General features: G+C 43.9%; 1 protein-coding gene across 9 annotated transcripts in view; it reads left to right on the plus strand.

The window, feature by feature from the left end:
• LOC147900650 (hydroxyproline-rich glycoprotein family protein) overlaps nucleotides 1-18929 on the plus strand; it is a 120937-nt gene extending 102008 nt beyond the window's left edge. For 4 of the 9 annotated variants that reach the window (XR_015541193.1, XM_087376183.1, XM_087376184.1 and 1 more), the window contains 2 exons: nucleotides 9463-9521; nucleotides 18054-18928. Coding sequence is in view for 5 of the 9 variants with exons in the window: in XM_087376183.1 (XP_087232309.1) it covers nucleotides 9463-9521; nucleotides 18054-18098 (104 nt within the window). In the remaining 4 variants the exon portion in view is untranslated. Of the gene's footprint in view, nucleotides 1-9462; nucleotides 9522-18053 lie in introns of all 9 variants that reach the window. The other 5 variants (XR_015541194.1, XM_087376186.1, XR_015541191.1 and 2 more) reach the window with 4 other exon arrangements.
• The last annotated feature ends 593 nt before the right edge of the window (nucleotides 18930-19522 follow it).

Raw genomic sequence — 19522 nt, forward strand, 5'->3', positions numbered from 1 at the left:
TCCCCAAATAAAAGTGAAGCAGCCCCAAATCTGACATGTCAAAGTTGGTCTGCAAATCAGCTCTGAAATCTGCAATTTTTTCTTCATTGGAGACCCTGTGAGCAGTAAGTCATCGACATAAAGAAGGATGACTAATATTTCCCCCCCCATCCATCTTGATGTAGAGGGTGCTCTCAGTAGGACTATTGTGCAGCCCCTTGCTGATTAAAAAGGCATGTATCTTGGCATACCATGCACGAGGGGCCTGTTTCAGCCCATATAAAGCTTTGTTGAGCTTGCATACTTGAAGTGCATTTGCTGTAATTTCAAAGCCCGGAGGTTGTTTGACATACACCTCTTCCAGCAAGTCCCCATTTAAGAAGGCTGTTTTTATGTCCAACTGATGAACATTCCACTCAAAATGTGCAGCCATTGCAATTACTGATCGGATGGTGGTCATTCGGGATGTAGGAGCGAATGTCTCCTCATAATCTATGCCCTTTTTTTGAGCATAGCCTTTAGCAACCAGCCTAGCCTTATATCTGTCAATGGAGCCATCTGGCTTCCGTTTGACCTTGAAAACCCATCGTGTGCCAATGGCATGTTTACCCTGTGGCAAGTCCACAACATCCCAAGTCTGATTTTTTTGCAATGGACTGCAACTCATCGTGCATGGCATTCATCCAATGCACATTATCCTTTGCCTCTTCGAATGTGGCAGGCTCCTCCTCATCAAGGAGAGTACCTGCATATGCTGATTCCACTGAGTTAGCACCTTCCATGTGCCTTGCTGCACTGCGAGTCTTGCCAGATAACGAAGCATCAAGTTTACTCTCCCTGAGAGTCTGTAACAGCCAGTTTGGGACTGTTTTTGCTGCATGTATGTCTGCAATTTCTTGCTGCACCACCTGTTCCACTGCCTGTGGAGGGGGCAAGACATCCTGTGGCGGAACTGAAGCATCTGGAGGTTGCTGTAAATTTTGATTTGCATCAGAAAAATCAGCAGGGGAACCCAAAGCAATGGGTAGCAACCCCTCAAAGACATCCTCTGAAGACGAAGGCATTTGAAATTCAGCATGAGTGTGAGCTGAATTTTCAGAAAATGTCACATCTCTACTTACTATGATTTTGTGTGTAGGAGGATTGTAGAGACGGTACCCCTTGCTTTCTGCACTGTATCCAACAAATATGCATTTGATGGCTTTATCTGACAATTTGTGCCTAAATTCAATTGGCACATGTGCATAAGCAAGGCATCCAAAGACTCGGAAGTGATCCACTGAAGGCTTCCTGTCATTCCAGACCTCATAAGGAGTTTTTGTTTTTAAAGCCTTAGTGGGAGCCTGATTCAAAATGTAATTGGCACACATCAAACCCTCTAGCCAGAATTTATGAGGCATGTGTTTGCTTTTCAGCATACATCTGTCCATCTCCATGAGGGTTCTATTTTTCCTCTCAGCTTTGCCATTTTGCTGAGGGGTCAGCCTGACTGTGAGCTGATGCACAATACCCTTCCCTTTGAGAAAAGCATCAAATTCTGCAGATAGGTATTCCCCACCTCTATCCGTGCGCAATGTTTGTATCTTGAGTCCGGTTTCATTTTCAACCATGGCTGAAAAGTGTTTAAACACCGTGAACACTTCAGATTTCTTTTTCAGCCCATAAACCCAAGTAAAATTGGAGTAGTCATCAATAAATGTAACGAAGTAGAGATGACCACCCAACGATGGAGGCCTCATGGGACCACAGACATCACTGTGTATAAGCTGTAATTTGCGGACAGCTTTAACTGAACCATCCTTCTTGAAGGGGAATCTATGCATCTTACCTAAAATGCACCCTTCACAGGCATGTGGAGGAGGTATCTCAAGAGGTGGCAATGCATCAACCATTGAAAACTTCTGAAGTGTCATCAAGCTGTTGTAATGCATGTGGCCATATCTGGCATGCCATAATTCTGCATTTTGCATGGCAGCTGTAGGGATAGAAACTGCAAGAGCATGGGCCGCTCTTTTCTCAAAAATATCAAGCTGAAAAAGCCCACGCAGTAGAGTACCAGATAACCTTAAGGCATAGTCAACTTCCCTGTCTCGGACAGCACATTTGTCATCCTCAAAGATGACCTGAAATCCCCCTCTGTTAAGAGTGGACACTGAAAGGAGATTTTTGGTTATGCCAGGCACATATAAGACATCTGAAAGTCTGAAAATTGAGCCATCAATGGCAGTGAGCTCAACCTCTCCTGTGCCACGTACTGAATATGATGAGTTGTTGGCACAAGTGACTTTCTTACCAACGGGAGGTGGATGCAAGGAAGTAAAAAGACACTTCCTAGAAGTGATGTGCTTGGATGCACCGCTGTCAAAATACCATGTGTTCAGTGTTTCATTAACACTGAAAGCAGATGCATCTGTAGAAGAGTCATAGCTGCAAGTCAAAAATGCATATGTATCATCACTGCAAGAGGCTGTACTATCCCGAGCATCTGGAACAGCCAACCTAGAATCTGAAATGCAAGATAAAAAGGCATAATCCTGTCCAACAAAGTTGGCTGCAGCATCCCCACTGTCAGATGCATGAGGAGCTGAATCTAAAACAGCCATACCTGAGCTGTTTTTCTTTTCTTTTGCAAGCCTTTTCCTGCATTCTGCTATGTGATGACCTGGCTTTTTGCAGTAGTGACAAAAACCCTTCTTCTTGGGCTTACTTGCATCATTTTTAGCCTTTTGTGAAGGCTGTCTTGACCCACTGGAAGGCTGATTTACTGATGTCTTTGCCTGTCCCTTTGTTTTTTATTTAAATTTTGAGAGCATGGCTTGTTCACCTGCACGTGAAGCCAAATTTTTCCTAGTCTGCTCTTCCTGAAGCAGAAGTCCTATCAACTCATGAAAAGTGAGGGGATTTGCACCCCCCCTCAATGATAAGTTCAGCGAAGTGTGAAAGCTGAGATAAGACTCAGGAAGAGAATTCAGAGTGGTTGTAATCATCTCTGAATCAGGAATAATTTCATCTATGTTTAACAATTGCTCTCCGAGATCCTGTAGCTTTGTGAGGTGGACTGACATGGAGTCACCCTCTTCCATATGTGTATTACTCAACTCTCTTTTCAAGAAAGATACCCTTGCATCAGTCCGAGCTGCATACATGCTTTCCAAAATATCCCACGCTGCCCTGGAGGTCTTACACGACCGGATATGCGGAATGATAAATCTTTTCACTGAAAGAGAGATGCATGACAAAGCTAAGGCATCCCGTGAATCCCATCTCTTCTGCTCTGGAGTAGTGACTGTAGCTGCACCAACAACTTGTCCTGCAGCTGCACCCTGTGCACGACCTCTTCCACCTCCTTGCTGAGGAGGGGTAGCAGGTGCAATATCTGCTGGTCGGATCTCATCCCCATTGACATAATCCCATAAATTTCGAGAAATCAGAATATTACGTACCATGAAACTCCAGAGGGAGTAGCTGGTACCATCCAACTTGTCTTCTTGTGAAAGACCACCGAACTGGAACTCATTCTGATTTTGATGGGCCATATCTGAGAAAAAGATTGAAGCAAATACAAAGCTGAATTCCCTTACTGGGAATGAAATGCACAAATCCCAAAAAACACAGCCAAGCACGGGCTGTAAATGCAACTTAGATTTCTGTACTTGCACTGTCAGAAATCTGTCCAAGCATCAAAAACTCTCCAAAATCTGCCAAAAGTGCTTCAAACACTCCAAGAAAGGCAGTATGAACTGAATACTCCAAAAAATGCTCTCCCAACACAAAAGCCCCAATTTGTGGCTTGAAATTGCAACCAGAAAGGGGCAGAATTACTAAAAGCTCCAAATCTGCAATTTCTGAACAAAAGCCCCAAATTTCAGACTAGATCTGCAGATCTGTCTGTAAAAGCCCCAAATTTTAGACAAAATCTGCAATTTTTGCTCCAAATGTAGATCCGAAACTACACAATGATTGCAATGTCTGCAACATACAAAATGCCCCAAATGTACTCCCAACAAACTGAACCAAACTATGGTTTTCTGCAAGATGTGCCTGCCAAAGAACACCTGTAGATGAAGGAAACCCGTGCAAATCTGCAAATACAGATCTGCAAGTACAGATTGTACGGATGAACAGATTGTTGCCACACGTGTGGTATTGAAGAACTGCACGCAGATCTACGGAAGGTACAGTTGGTACGGTAAGTACGGACTGTACGATCTGGTACGGCATGTACGGAATTGACGGCGCATGTACGGTCAAACAGACGAGCTGTACGGCGAATTTGTATGGCGCTGTACGGGAGCTGTACGGCACTGCACGGGAGCTGTACGGAATCTGTACGTGAGCTATACGGCGCTACATGGGAGCTGTACGGCGCTGTACGTCGGGATTCCGTACAATCGTACGGACTGTACGGACGAGTTGATGCAGGCTGTAGCTGGAGGCAAAGGGCTGGAACTAAAGGGAGCAGGGAGCCCGGAGCTCTTGAACCTGCTCTGATACCAAATGTGAGAAGATGGTGAGTGAGAGAGAGCAAGAGAGAGTAAGAGCTGGAAGCTTGGAAGCTGAAAGCTTAGTTGCAATAGAAGAGTGTGTGAGTACAACACAATGAAAGAAAGATAAGGTTTTGTCCTAGTGACAAAACCTTAGTAGTCACTAAGCATAGTTAGTGAACTAACTGTGGTTAGGGGGAAAAACCTCTTAAAGAGGGAAAAGTGCCCCTAACTAGCTTATTATATTACATTGGTCACTGCTGAATTATATCTATAATTCTAACAAAGCCCCTGAGGGCTGAAGCAAAGGGTTCACTAAGACCGTTGCTGAGAACTGAAAACTGAAAAACTGAAAGCAAAAGCTAAAATGCTAACATGCTCAGCTAGTTAGCAAAGTAAAATACTAGAGTAGCAAAGTAACAGAAGCGTATCAGGCGCTCAAGGCTAGCACTCCTAGTACGTGCTTAGGTTCCATATATCCAGGTAACCTTGTGGCACTATGATGAGATGTGAGAAGCTCTCGTATCTGTGTCTGTCGAGTTGTCTCACGACGTGGGGGAGGGCGTGGTCTCCTTGATCTCTGGATCCGGTGGGCTATGTCAAGGGTGATGCCTCGTCTCTGGCGATCGCCTCTAAGAAGGGATGAGATAGGCCAGACCTCGATCATGCGTACTATGGGCTCTCTCCATGTCGTACGTGGAGAGTGTGTCACTCGTTTGACCGCATCTTGGTGGACAGTCCTACTATTGATCCATGATGCTCTCATTCCTCTCCCTCAGCTACACTGGCAGCTGACTTCGATGCATAGAAGTCTATGACAAAAGTCTGTGATCTGTCAATGGTGACCTGTGGCATCAGTCCATGCTGCTCTCTGGGCTGTCGCATCAGTGTCTCTCTGTCGGCCCATCTCAAGCAGGTAGAGCCCAACACAGACCTAATCATGAAAATGTATCAACTGTGTGAGTGGATCAAAGCCATGTCTCTTTTGAAAGAGGCAATGATATCGTCCTTGGATCTCATAGTAGACCTGACAGACACATAGAAAATGCTCCTCTGTCTCGATCTCCCCCCTCTGGCATAGTGTGCAAGTCCTCTACTCTCTGCGTATGCCTGCAGCTCTCCTTGTTCAATCTGCAACTGATGTGATTAGACTCGTACCTGACCAATGGCAATCCTCAGTGCATGTGAAACTCTCCTGTCCTCAAGATACTGAGGTCTGATGACAAGACCGTGCTTTGAGATCCTCCAAAAGTGATCATTGTAGAACTGGAGCTTGGTGGAGAGATCCTCCCCCCCCTAAGCCCTAGATGTATGGAGCTGGAGGAGGTCCAACCGTATGATACGGTTGATCTCATCTCGTGGGATCATCGCGGGCGGTGCGTCTAGACTGTACTGAAAGGGGGAAAGTCTGTCCATCTAAATGTCGTGACTACCAAACCATGTGGATATCCGTGCGTACCATGCCGTATCAACACCACTATCTGCTAGTCGCCTGGAGGACTCAAGTGCTAACCTCGGTAGTCTCCCTTGGGGTAAGGCCCAAACTCTGTGGAGGAATTCACTGTTTGAAAGATGGCATCAACCTGGAGAGGGGTCGTGGCGAACTCTGCCTAAATAATCTGAAGGGGGACTGAGGGTTTACTTCTTATCATCCTGGATCCTATGGTCACCTCTCTCAAATCTCTTCCACTCCGTCCTTGAAATATCATTCCCCCAAAAAGGTGCTGCGTACATGGCAGTCGGTCTCACTAGCTTGTCAAAGAGCTAGCCCTTCGTCGGGGGGTCTTGGAAGTGTGCCTGGAAGCATCGCCTCTCTAGTCGGGCCAGAGCACTCTATCCTCGTGTGAGTCGTGATGTACCCGCAGGGATCATCTTGAAACCTAATCTAGTGAACACTATCCCCAAATATGTGTAGGACTGCACTATCTCCACAGGCTTGCCACGGTATGTGAAACTATGGTGATGGGACGCTGCTCGCGAGGTGTTGAAGACCATAACCTTGGTCTTCCCAAGGTTAACTGTCAAGTCTCTCTCCCTGCAGAGCATCACTAGAGCCCTCTAGATGTTTCTGCAGCCCCCCTGTTGAGGATGATATGAGGACTGTGTCATTGGCATACAACAATATTTGCACCATCAGGTCAGCTAGGAGTGAACCCTCTCCGCCTAGTCGATCGACAAAAGAAGTGATCTCGTCAATATAGAACCTAAAGAGAGTTGGTGATAGGGGACAGCCTTGCTTAACTACGATGGTGCTCTCAATCGAGTCTGATAAGCCTCTTGGGGCCCGTATCCTCTGTCTGACAGACTCATATAGACTCATGACCCTGCAAATGATAGAGAGAGAGAGAGAGAGCATGCAAGCATGCAAGGTGATAAAGAGAATGATGCGTGAGAACACAATGAAGGGGAATATCTTTTCATTAATGCCCCTGGAGATCACTCAAGGTCCATCTTTCCATTTAGACCCACCCTTAGACTATGACCTATGTACCTACCATTTAATGCACTCTATTGTACCCTCCCTTTCTTATTATTGCATGCTATTGCACCCTCCCTTTCCTATTACATATCCACATTTGGTGCCATTTGAAGCAGTGGCTCCATTTTGGTGGGCCCTATCTACTCAGATGATCCACCATCATATCAATATCCATTAGAAACACCAACGCGTGTAGCACCATCAAATTGGTGCATAATGTATTAATGGTCTAATTACATTGGGTTGGATACAAATCGCCACACCTCACATGACTAATGGATAGAGCCTTTGGTGATGCATTTTCTCACTGAGAGATTTCTCATTATTTGGGTTGTAGTATTGTCACGGTGATGTGAATTTGGTAATTGTGACTACCTTTGGCTTGGAGACTAGCCTAGGGGAAGTGATACTTTCCAGAATTCCTTGGACTGTATGCAATGCCTAGGTGCAATCACTAGGCCCAAGTGCTAGGCCAAGGCAAGGTCAAGAGGGGTCTAATTGTTTGGCTCAAGGGAAACCAATGTGTCATTTAAGGAGGGTTAGAGTTTTTAAGTGTCATTGGTTGTAGGGGTTAGGACTTTAATGAAGGGGGGGCAAATGTGCCATGAGGCGATATTCTCTCTCGAGAAAGGTGCTTGGGGAGATGTCTCAAGGGAACAAAGATTTTGCAAGCTGTGTGACCAAGAACAAGTAGAGACAGAAGCACATGTCCTCCTTACATGCACACGGTATGCCTGCATAAGGAGGGACTTTAACAATATTATAGAGGAACACGACACCCTAGCAAGCTTGCTCTCACATAGCCATATAGCCACTCTAGGTAACTATATTGCCAAGGTTCTTAAATATCGTGAATGTTGTATTACTCAATGTATTTCAAAATAATTGCTCCCCCCCCCTTCCATAAAAGGAAGGAGACACTTGTATCGTGACTTCTATGGGTCCCATGGGTCGGTATTTCGGCCCCCAGAGGACGGTAATACATTCTTCTTCTTCTTCTTCTTCTTCTTCTTCTCTCTCTCTCTCTCTCTCTCTCTCTCCTAGCAACATGCTCGCTGTCCACTCCACCCTTCTTCAAAAAAGGAGACTTTTTGTAACATTCCATTGGGTCCCATGGGTCGATTTCAGGCCCCTAGAGGAGGACAATAATAGTTTCTTTCTTTCTTTCTTTCTTTCTCCCCCCCCCCCCCCCCCCTCTTGTGGCTCGCTTCCCAAGGCACCTCATAAGCTGTTTTATCTCTCTAGCATGCCTCCCTAGGCTCATTAATTGCTGTACGGACACTATATATTGCTGTACTGACCCCTCTATTGCTTAAAGGATGGATCTTGCTGCTGCGATGCAGTCCCAAGTTCGTTTTCCCTGCTGTACGATGATTCCTGCAGCTGGCACACACTCGGGAGCATCATCTGAAGCTGTACGGGCTTGGTGCACCTCTCGAGGCCCTGTTGCTGATGTTCTAGCCCTTTTCTCACCGGTTTCTGGCCTTTGCACCCGTGGGCCTTGCTCTTCTTTCTGTTCTCAGCTCCCAAAATCTCTCTCTTATATTCTCCCTCTTTTCCCTTGGCTGGAAGTGGTTCCTACACCCTTGGGGGCCTAGACAGAGGAGAGGTGTAGGGATAGAGCTTGCCCGTCTCCATGGAAAGCGGGTATGGATATTCTGACTTCCTTTTGGATTTCATTTGTCATTTTTGAAGTAGTTATTGCTTCTATTTGCTTCGAGTCTCTCTCTAGGCCATACAAGGTGTAACTAGACACCCAGTCACGGAGGGTGTGCCTGGGAAGGTGCTAGAGGGACAGTGTATTGCAGTTCTTATGCCTTCAGGGTGTTGGAGCATTTTCTAGGACTTGTGGAATGCATTTGCCACTTTCAGTGGGGCACAGTCAGTGTGGAATGCCTTAGCTTTGCCTTGACAGTTGGCTTCTAGTTACACCTGGGATTTGGATGCATTCTGATTCCAAGTATTGGCTTGGGCGGTGGACTGCTAGTGCAAGGGTGAGCGCTTGATGTAATTGCACAATTGCCATTGTCTGAAGAATTATAAATACTGGAAGGGGCGCCAAAATGATTGGTGCTAATCGGTGTCCCTAGTGTTTGTTTTTTGAGCAGGGTCACTCTAGCCTCCCTTTCAATGTTTTCAAAGTTGTTCTAAGTGATGTTTAACTAATGGAAGTTGCTGGAAATGTTGCAATGTGGTTGTGAATGAAGTGTATGCTAAGTCAATTAAGGTTTACCCTTTAGATTTCGGCCGGTTTCAAGTATCTTCTTTGTCCTCATGCTGTATGGCATAAGTTGCATATGTTCTTCTCATCTACGTCTTTTATATTTTATTCAGGACAAGGCTTTCTTTTTGTGGAGATGTGTTCTATCTATACCTCAAAAATTTAACTTCGTTACCAAGTTTATAGTTCTTTGTTTCACCATTATTGGAGGTTTTTTCTTTTGCATTTCTGAACATGGACTTTTGTTGGTGTAGATGAAAGGGAAGTGAATGTTGAATTGTTTCCTTTAATGTGTGTAGGTGCCAATAATCTCTTGAATACAGGAGCTTCTGTGTTTGGAACCGGAACAACCCAAGGAGTAAGTTAAAATAATGGATTTGCAGAATTCTATGTCTACTAGTAATTGAGACTTCCTTGAGTGTTTATGTCTGGGTTTTCACATTGCTGTCCAGTTTTAAAGGATCTAATATTGATTCTTAGTTTGGTTCAATTAGTGCAAGTAATTTGAGTACTGCACCTAAATGATCTTAAAGGAATATTGAGCTGCTAGACATGGAAGCATCGCTAGTACTTTTGATTATCCCTTTTGAAACAACACTCCTTGATGGAGGCCTTCTAGGCTAAAGTGCTCTCCACACAAATACATAGGTAGGATGCGCATACACACACAATGAATAGAAAATGCCAACATTGGCTAGAATGAAAGCTTACATGTGTGAGTTGCAGCAACTAACCTGCAAAATAATCAATGAATCCATCATATAGCTAACCCTAGCATGAAGAGGTGAGGAGGTGCCACTTGGTGGCTTGTCAAAAGAGTTGGGGCTTCAGCCCAACACAATGTGTCTAATGAGAATGCATCACATACAAGCATAGATGCCATACCTAAATCGGATTCGCTGTCCTAGAGTGAGTGACATGGTGAGTGCTTGCCTGCGTGAGATGTAGTAAAATAGTGCTAACTTCTAAGTGGCACTCATCCACTTCATCCATGATGGATGGATGTGGGGGCATGCCACATCATGGGGCCCCTTAACAATCTCTAATCGCTGTTCATGACATAGTATCATGAGTGGTTTACCTTGGACCTAAGTTCTAGCTGCTGCTCCTCTTGACTTTCAATCCTAACCCAAAATCACACCAGGGTTGATATCGATGAACTAAATCCATGGTTTATCACTAATTTTTCCAAAGGAAAAATAAAGGAGAAAAGGAAAAAGTATCAAGATAGAAGATTAACTACCCAAAATCACACCAGGGTTGATATCGATGAACTAAATCCATGGTTTATCACTAATTTTTCCAAAGGAAAAATAAAGGAGAAAAGGAAAAAGTATCAAGATAGAAGATTAACTGTCAATGAGGTGTTGATTTCAGGAGTAGGCAGCCAGTGTGGTGAGCTATACTACTAATGGATTCTGCAATATGTGAAAATCCAAGCCTTGCAGAAATGTTAACAATCGGTGGCCTTTTTGGAACCCTTTGTGTAAATGATGTCCAGCCATATGTTGACAAGGGCGGCAATCGTTCGAGTCCAAAATCCCTCCATCACAAAGCTGTAGCATGCTACACAAATGTGCCAAGAGGTGATATTCGCTAAAGTCTCTGGACAATGTCCTCCGGATGCTGTTTTGAGGGTATATCACGATAATGTATTATTGTCTCTCCACTTACCAAGTAAGCATGTGAAAACCATACCTCCCCTCGGAAAGCCAAACTGCCATTTCCCAAGTGCACGCTCCACTTTATGCGTCAAACTTATGATTTGTGGGATTGTAGAAAATAGTGGTAGGCCAAGCCTTGCAAAAATGATGATGATGCTCAGTGGTACTCTGAGAATCCTTTGTATGTCACTCCCAAAGAGAGGGAAAGGGCTTCTTGGATGTGTCAAGTTTGGTGTTGGCTATAGCATGGACAGTATCCTCTAGAAAGCTCAAAGGTGCTGCTTGGAGGGTGTGGGCGTGGCAATCGCCACCCCATAGCCGCGCATGCCTCCCTCACATCCAATAAAAGGAGCTAGCTTGGATGAGGAAGGGGAGGGGGTCCTCCTCCTTTCTTTATATTCAAGGTCCACCATGTCACACGGGATCAAGTTCCTCAATTTGCCACGTGTCATCCACAAGTGCCAAGGGCCTTTTGACCCCTTCTAATTCCATTTTGTCACTAGGCCATGAGTGGGGTTAGGACCCATATTCCAACACCCTCCCATGGTCCAAACACTATGAGTTGACAACTAGATTGAAGCAAGGCACCAACTAGTTGGTGAACATCCGCAAGGACCAAATCAGCTAATCATACTCGTACTTCACCAGGGCTAGAGCCACGCCAGTCAAACAGGTGCCATACAGGACAGGTCACACACAATCAACCAATCAATGCAGGTCACCGTGAAATACATTGATTAGGGATGTTGTAGATGGAGCACACACATGCATCCAGCCACCTCCCGCGAAGTGCACAGACGTCTTGTCCAGCCAGAAAGCAGCAAGTCAGAGTTCAAACTGCGCCAGTTAGAGCGTGCATGGTCATCACATCCCGCAGCACGTCGGTCTTGATCTATGATTATCTCTCTACTCACAAAGTAGGTAGGGGATATTGCATGTGAAAAGCATGCCTCCTTTTGGAAAGCTAGGCTGCCATCTCCTAAGTGAACACAATTTGAATTTGGGATGGGAGTAGAAACACATTGTGAATGTGTATGAGGAGTCCTATCTTGTATTGTCCATGAATGACGTGAGCCCTGAGTCTTGATGTCTTTTGAAAATGCCCACAATTTATTGTTGTTGCTTTGTGTTCGCTTTTTGGGCCAAATTTGTGGGTGCGCTCACATTTTGGTGTTACAATGATACCGCCAATGACCCACGTCATGTCCATAACCCTTGGTCAAACAGGATCGGCATTTGGCTTGGGATGTTGTAGTACGTAGGGTGTCTCATTAGTATGTGCTTCTTTGTCTCTGCCTCGTGCATGTTGCATAGAATGCATACCCTCAGATCTTTGCAATGTTGGATGACTACAATCCCACACCCTATCTTGATTTGATATGTAAGAGGAAGTTTGAAGTTGGCCCATAGCTATCTGTATCGCATGATGGATGGATCTATATGTATTTTGGTGCGTTGATTTTTTTTTCAAGGTTCTTTGTAGCATGCCAGTTTTTGCGGCCAATAATTGTGGTCGAAATGCCCATATGAATTAGATGTCCACTTGCTGTAGATCATCTTTGATGACTTGATGGATTCTCTTGATTGTCTGACCTATGCATTGCTTTCTTGTAGAGGTTGCCACCAAAGGTTCCTGTATGGGGGCATGCTGACTGCTTTAAGTCACCTCCATGCTATTATAAAGAGGCATCTAGATAGTATGGGAGGAGATGCTTAATGTACATGCTACGAGAGTGGAACTATCTAGTCACCCATGCGTACGAGCATTTTGTAAGAAAATCAAGTACATGGGTCGTTTTATCTATGAAGAAGGGATATGTATGGATTCAGAGAAGTTAAAGTTTAGTTCGACTACTTTAGAAGAGTTGCAAGTAATCCTCGGTCTCTCAAATTTTTACTATAGATTTGTTAAGGATTATGCAAAATTCATTGTACCTATTATGGATTTATGCTAAGGAAGAAAGTACTTTATCTAGATTCTCAAGAACTGTCACACTTATGGAGGCTAGTCGCGGCCCAGACATCGATAGTCATCATCTGAGGGTGCACTACTAGATGCCTCTAGATGCACGATTCCACCACCCCCATCCTAGTCTTTAGTGGTCACCTACTATTCCTGTGCTTGCTCACTAATCCTCCTAACTAGGTACTACCAGCCCTTTAGGTAAGCCCAATAACCAATGACCACTATCTACTCTCCTAGTAGATATCATAGAAAGAGAACAACGACATAGTTCAAACACATGGATGATTAATTTAGGTGTTAGTTTCAAGCGCTTTTTAAGGCATGTTAGGCCTGTTAGGCTTAATTTTGATTAGAATTCAGCCCGTTTTTATCAATAGGTTCAGCAAGTCAAAGGTAACAATTTCAAAGGCATTTTGAGAATGTTGGCACCTTTCAATTTGTGGTCTATCTTACTTGTGGACATCTTGTCTAGTTAGGCAACATCAACTTTGAATGTTTAGCAAAGCTAGACAATACTTCTTTTGCAATCCAATTGGGAATACGTAGATGGTTTTCTTTCCAAACTAACAAGTGATCCAAAAACTGGTTTTGCTATTGCGAAAGACTTGTTGAGTGGGACAAGGAAGATAATGATGCCGTTCACCTCCAGAGTGCCGACAGAAACTCAATACGAAGTCCCTTGTATAAATGGATGCTCAAGTATGTGTGGGTGTGTGGATTTGCATGTGTGAGAGCATATGTTTATACTAAAGTCTAAACCCACTATTGGGCGCTAATGGGGATGTCATAGTAGCTAGTCCTTGCTATGCGTGATGAAGTTTATGGTTTTCAACCTTATGAGTGACTATCTTGAGATTGAAACTGCACTATGTGTTTTGTTTTTAGAGGATGAGTTTGGGCATGTTCCTAGATATCATCTAGATATATGCTTAGCATTTTACAAAACACGATTTTATGCTTGGACAACTTAATATAGTGAAATCATCAAAGGGAACATTGGCTATGTTCGTAACTCTGAGAAATCATATCAATCAAAGCTTACAGCACATCAATGAAATTGGCATGCACATGTACAAACGGTCAAGGACATAGCTGGCCCAAATCTCACATAACAAATGACTGCTGCAAATCAGCCTAAAAGGCTGCAATATGCTGAGTGGAGGGTTCAGTGAAGAGCATATTATCAACATGTAAATTAGAATTAGCAGGTCGCCATCATGCTTGCGGACATAGAGCACCATTGCTGTTCTGAAAACCAAGGCTGATAAGATGTATGAATCTTGGCATACCATGCCTAGGGTGCCTACTTCAAGCCATATAATGCTTCGTGCAACCAGCATACCTTATTTTCATACCCTTTGACTTCAAAACCAAGAGGCTGAGAGACATAAACCTCCTCTTGTAAATCCATGTGAAGGAAAGCAGTTTTGATGTCAAGCTGATGGACTTGCAAATGATGATGGGCTGGTATGGCAATGACACTTGATGGTAGTAATGCATGACGTGGGTGCAAATGTTTCCTCAAAATCAATGCCTTATTGCTGAGCATAACCTTTTGCAACAAGGCGGGCTTTATAAGGGTCAACAACTGTAATCAGCCTTCCTCTTGAGATTGTATACCCACTTTGTTCCTACAGCACGCGGCACATTACACAACCCCCAAGTACCATTCTGATGAATTGTGATTTCATAGCATTTATCCAATCTTTGCTCTCAAGAGTCAAAAGCATCCTTGTGATATAGTGGCTCATCATTGTATGCGGTAGCAATCAATGCCACCTCCACTAAGTGCCCCTGCAGTCTATCCTCGTATGGCAAGACAAAGGCTCAGCTTGGGTACTGTCCCTCAATGTGTCTACCAGCTATCTAGGGACTGTTTTATGTCGTCTTATGACAGCCCTCTCTTCGGTCACTCCTTGATTTGTGGTAGCCTGATCAATCTGAGGCAAATCAGATCTTTTATGTGGCAGAATTTGGAGCGGCCATGGGCTTATCATCGTCTGATGTAGACTTGAACCAACCTCCACTATGCATCCTTGCATGTGACGAGAGGCTTCCCTCGTATGGCCTGACCAAAGGCTCAGCTTGTTTTCTGCCCGTCAATGTGTCTAACAGCTATCTAAGGACTGTTTTATGTTATCTTATGACAGCCCTCTCTTCGGTCACTCCTTTATATGTGGTAGCCTGATCAATTTGAGGAAAATCGGCTGAAAATCAGATCTTGTATGTGCTGGAAAGCACTTCCTTGTCGCTGAACGTGTAACGGCCATGGGCATATCATCGTCTGATGCAGAATTGAACAATGTATCAAAGACATCAAAAGCAACCATAGTTGGCTGTTTTTGACAGTCCAACAATTGCATAACAGAGTTTCAGCAAAGGCAACATCTCACTAATGATAACTTGGCGTGTGCTAGGCTTGTATAACCGATAGCCTTTGCTTTCTGAGCTATAACCAATAAAACTGCATTAACTGCTATGTTGTAAATAGGACGGAACACGTACAAATGCAAGGCGTCCAAACACTCTTATGTTTGAGATAATCGGCTTATGACCTGTCTATACATTGGGTGTAATAATATCAATGCCCTGGTGGGTGACCTATTCAAAATATAATTGACTTGCGTGATGGTATTCAACCAGAATTCGTTGGGCAAATCCTTTGTAACAGTAGTGAATGCTAGAGTAGCAATTAGCTAGTTAATGGGCCCTTAGCCAATAAAGAGTTCCACTAGTTGTGGTTACTTTAGTATTTTTCTATACATTTAGTAGTAACCTTAGGCTTGTATGGGAGCTTGCCACGTTGCATTCCGGTTGTAATATCCCATAAGCAAAGATGTGCTGGCCATATAAGGGGCTTAAGCTGTACTTTCAGGGCATGCGTTGAACACTAATGCAACCACATTCCATTCTATGATTGTTGGCACTTTCAAAGCATCAGCCTATGGTTGCACATGCAAAGAAGGGCATCACCTAGCTCCCAGCTGGCCAGCCATGTGGGCTCTTCAGGTAAGAGTGACCTAACCTTTCCCCTCTACTATGCCAAAAAGGTCTTGCAGATAAGGCACAAATGCAAATAAACCAAAGATATTTGACTAAATCAAATGATAGCACTAAGACAAGTGCAAAGGTCTGATTTTGACCACACAACGTAAATAGCCTGCACAATTTCTGTAACCTGAAACAAACTTGCAAATAAACCCCGAGGCACGAGGTGCACAGCACGTGCAGCAAATGCAACACGATTTAGGACTCAGATTCATGAGCATAGAGAACCCTGACAGAAGCAAAAGTCCACTGCAAGCAAAGGTGACTGCACAGCTCCTTCCAGAGGGCTCCAAACTGTATAAAAACACTGTTAAACTGCTCCAACCAGTCTGAACAGCAAAACCAAACTGAAGTGACCCTCAAAACTGAGGGAGAAGCTCACAAACTGATGCAACCAGTAGCAAATTTCTGGAGATTGAATGAGCAACCCAATTCAAAATGAGAAGGGCAGCTCTAGAGTGCATAGAAATGCCTTCAAATTTAGAAGAAAAGCTCGAAAATGCAGACATATAGCTCTGAAATGCAGCAGAACAGAAGTTGCCTCCAAAACATCTTCAGAGGAGTGATTTTCTGGCAGGTAGAGCTCTGAAACAGCCTCAGGAATCTGTTTAGAACTGCTACAAGAACAGTCGCATAGCAGAAGACGGCGTGAAAAGGCATTTGCAAGAGTCACACTTTGGTAGAAAGGCTGCTGCAGGTGACGGACGGTGCTGAACAAGTCCACTGAAGCAAGAGCAACAGAAGGTCCTTATCTGCACTGGGCAGGGCTGGAAACCCGCTCTGATACCATTGTAGGGTTGCGTGGAAGAAAGAGAGCATAAATGCAAAGCAGAAAGGCAAGCACTGGAGCTGAACCGAAGTGGAGTAAAAACGGACCAGTTGTTCAGTATGAGACAGCTTGGAAAGGGCATGTGGGACTTTGGTGAGATGCCTGACTCACTTACAGATGGTCTCATTCAGCTCATCCCAAAGGGGGGTAATAGGAATCTAGTGTCACAATGTAGACCCATCACTCTATTGGGTACTTTTTACAAGATTCTGGCGAAAGCCATGGGTCTGCGGCTACAGGTTTTTCTTCCAGATTTGCTTCATGACAAACACACAGGGTTTGTGCATGGCAGAAGTATTATCGATCATATTTTCTCATTTTGGGAGGCCCCAGAATGGGCCATGCAGAGCCGCCATAGGTTGGCCATTCTACTCTTGGACTTTGAGAAAGCTTACAACACAGTAGACTGGGATTTTTTAGAGGGTATTCTATCTCGCTTTGGTTTTTCAGATGCATGGATTAGAGGAGTATCCTCTCTCTAAAGATCAGCCCAGGTGCTTATTGGGGGGGTAAGAGGGGACAAATTTCAGATCGGTAGATCAGTCCGCCAGGGATATCCTCTTGCCCCTTTTCTTTTTCTGTTTGTGGCGGAAGCTATGTGTATCTACCTTAGATCTCAAGCTGATATTTATGGGCTGAGCCTTCCTCTCCGCCGGGAAGAAGAGCTCCTGAATAGTGAGTTGGCAGATGACACGGCTGTTTTTTAAAATGCCTTCCCCAGAACACTCACTTCCTTCCGGACAGCTTTGGGTTTATTTTGCACGACTGCAGGTGCACACATTTATTGGCATAAATCCAATGGTTTTTGGATTTGCGATGATGACACCCCGGATTGGGGTAATGATATCGGTTTCACTTGGGTACAGAGGGGGTTGAGCTAGTCATCGCAGCTTAGTGCTCAGCTGCAAGGTTATGGAAACAAGAATATGAAAAACGAAATCCTAGGGTTTTACAATATAGTTGAGGAAGTTGTGTTTTGTATGGGATGCTTGGGCTGTACTTTGCAAAGCATTGATTCACGCGTTAGCATGGTTGAGCTAGTCATCGCAGCTTAGTGCTCAGCTGCAAGCACCGCATACCACTAGCTAAGATCCCCTAACTATGAGAAGCTCCCCTAACTATGGCCTTAACTTGCATATGTCCACATTAGACACACCCTTTAATCAGTTAACAATCATCTTTTTCTAGCATGCCCCTTCCATGTAAATGATAAACAAGTGGTAGTGGGTTCAAGCGAGCTGTTAAATGCAAATGTATGTTAAGATGGATTTGCAAACCTTTATGACATAAGGGTTCGAGTCAAGGACAATACTTGATTAGCTCAACAGCTTTAGGATTTGTGCTTCGTGGTTACATGCGTTTTTCTTTCCTTTGTTTTTACAGACCACTACTTCCAAGGCCAAGGCCCGAGCAACAAGGCGAAAGTGACTCTGTGAGTCCTGCATCTGTCACAGCGAAGATGAAGTTGCATCCTGATATCAGTGGTAATCCCTCAGCAGCAGGGTTTCTTTAGTGTGGGTGTCATAATGGGAGTCATAGCGAATATGCTTGAAGCTATTGGTTTATCGCCTGTGGTTTTGTGTGCAGTTTTCTCAGCAAGTGGGGATTTGCTTTTAATTTTGCATGCGAACGTTATTTCTCTAGCTCTCTGAGTGATGTTGTGTGCCGTCTTTCTTCCATGGGGAAGAGACCTTATCTTTGCAGCTCTGTCAAAACTGTGTAAATGGTGGTCTGACGTAGACCATAGTGTTGTTAAGAAGGCAATGGGTTGCAAAGTTGACGCTTCAAATGCAACCAGAGGTTGGAAGTTGAAGAGAGAACATGCACTCAAAGTGGCACCATGAACATGTGCAAATGTTTTATTTGGTGACCTTGGGCAACCATCAATTTTTGGTAGTAGCTAAGTAGACTCCTTTGACATGCCGATATGGACTTAAATTTTGACAAAGGGCAACTTTGTTGACATGACTGGTGTGTATGATGTAGTTTTTCTGTTGCTAAGAGAGATTTGTCAAGCTGCAACATTTTGCTCTGCCTTGAAAGGAGTAGGATTGATCTTCCAAACTTAACATCCATGCATGTATCTCAGGTTTATCCTATGGGAAGTTGCACATTAAATTTATACAGAGCTTTAAAGGCAGGGAACCTTACCGAGACAGACCTTCCTGCTTTAAGAATATTAGATCTTAATATGCTATGCGACCTAAACTCTCAAACAACAGCATTGGAGCTGTTTTGCCATGTTAAATATTTTAATTGTTCATAGCATTTTAATTGAATGGAGTGCACTTGGCAGTCTTACAGCTTGGCATTTTACTGGCATAAACACTTTACATTGAGGCATTCTTGCATAATATCTCGGTGAGAAAGAGATTACAGAGAGAGAATACAAACGTTAGATTGCAGGATTGTACTGCTAATGAACATTGGTGCATGATCCTGAATTCTCTGCCCATCCCCTCGCTTGGGAGAGTTATCGAAGAAGCCACACATGAGCTAAAGTATCTAGGTTGTATGATATGTAAATCAAGAAATCAATAATTAGCAAGGATGTTATTTTTTCACGGGTTTGATGATTTAAGACCGGTATACAATTTAAAAAAGAAGCGAATTACTTTGCACATTGAAAGACAACAAGGGGGTAGGCCATTAGAAATAGAAATATAGTGCTATTCAAGAAGAGAAGCTTGCGAAATGGTAAGGAACTCCCAAAAAAACCATCAGAGGGACCTTGAAGAATCTCAAAGATTGAAAAATCCCATTTGGAGATATTTTAGTTATTTCAATGTAGCTTTTCCATGAGATGCAACATGCATCATTTGTGGGAGAGATGCAATCGAATAGGTAAGAAC

Source organism: Dipteris shenzhenensis, chromosome 6, assembly GCF_047967505.1.
Source record: "Dipteris shenzhenensis isolate YYH24624 ecotype China chromosome 6, Dip_SZ_1.0, whole genome shotgun sequence".
In the NCBI taxonomy this organism is placed as follows: Eukaryota; Viridiplantae; Streptophyta; class Polypodiopsida; order Gleicheniales; family Dipteridaceae; genus Dipteris; species Dipteris shenzhenensis.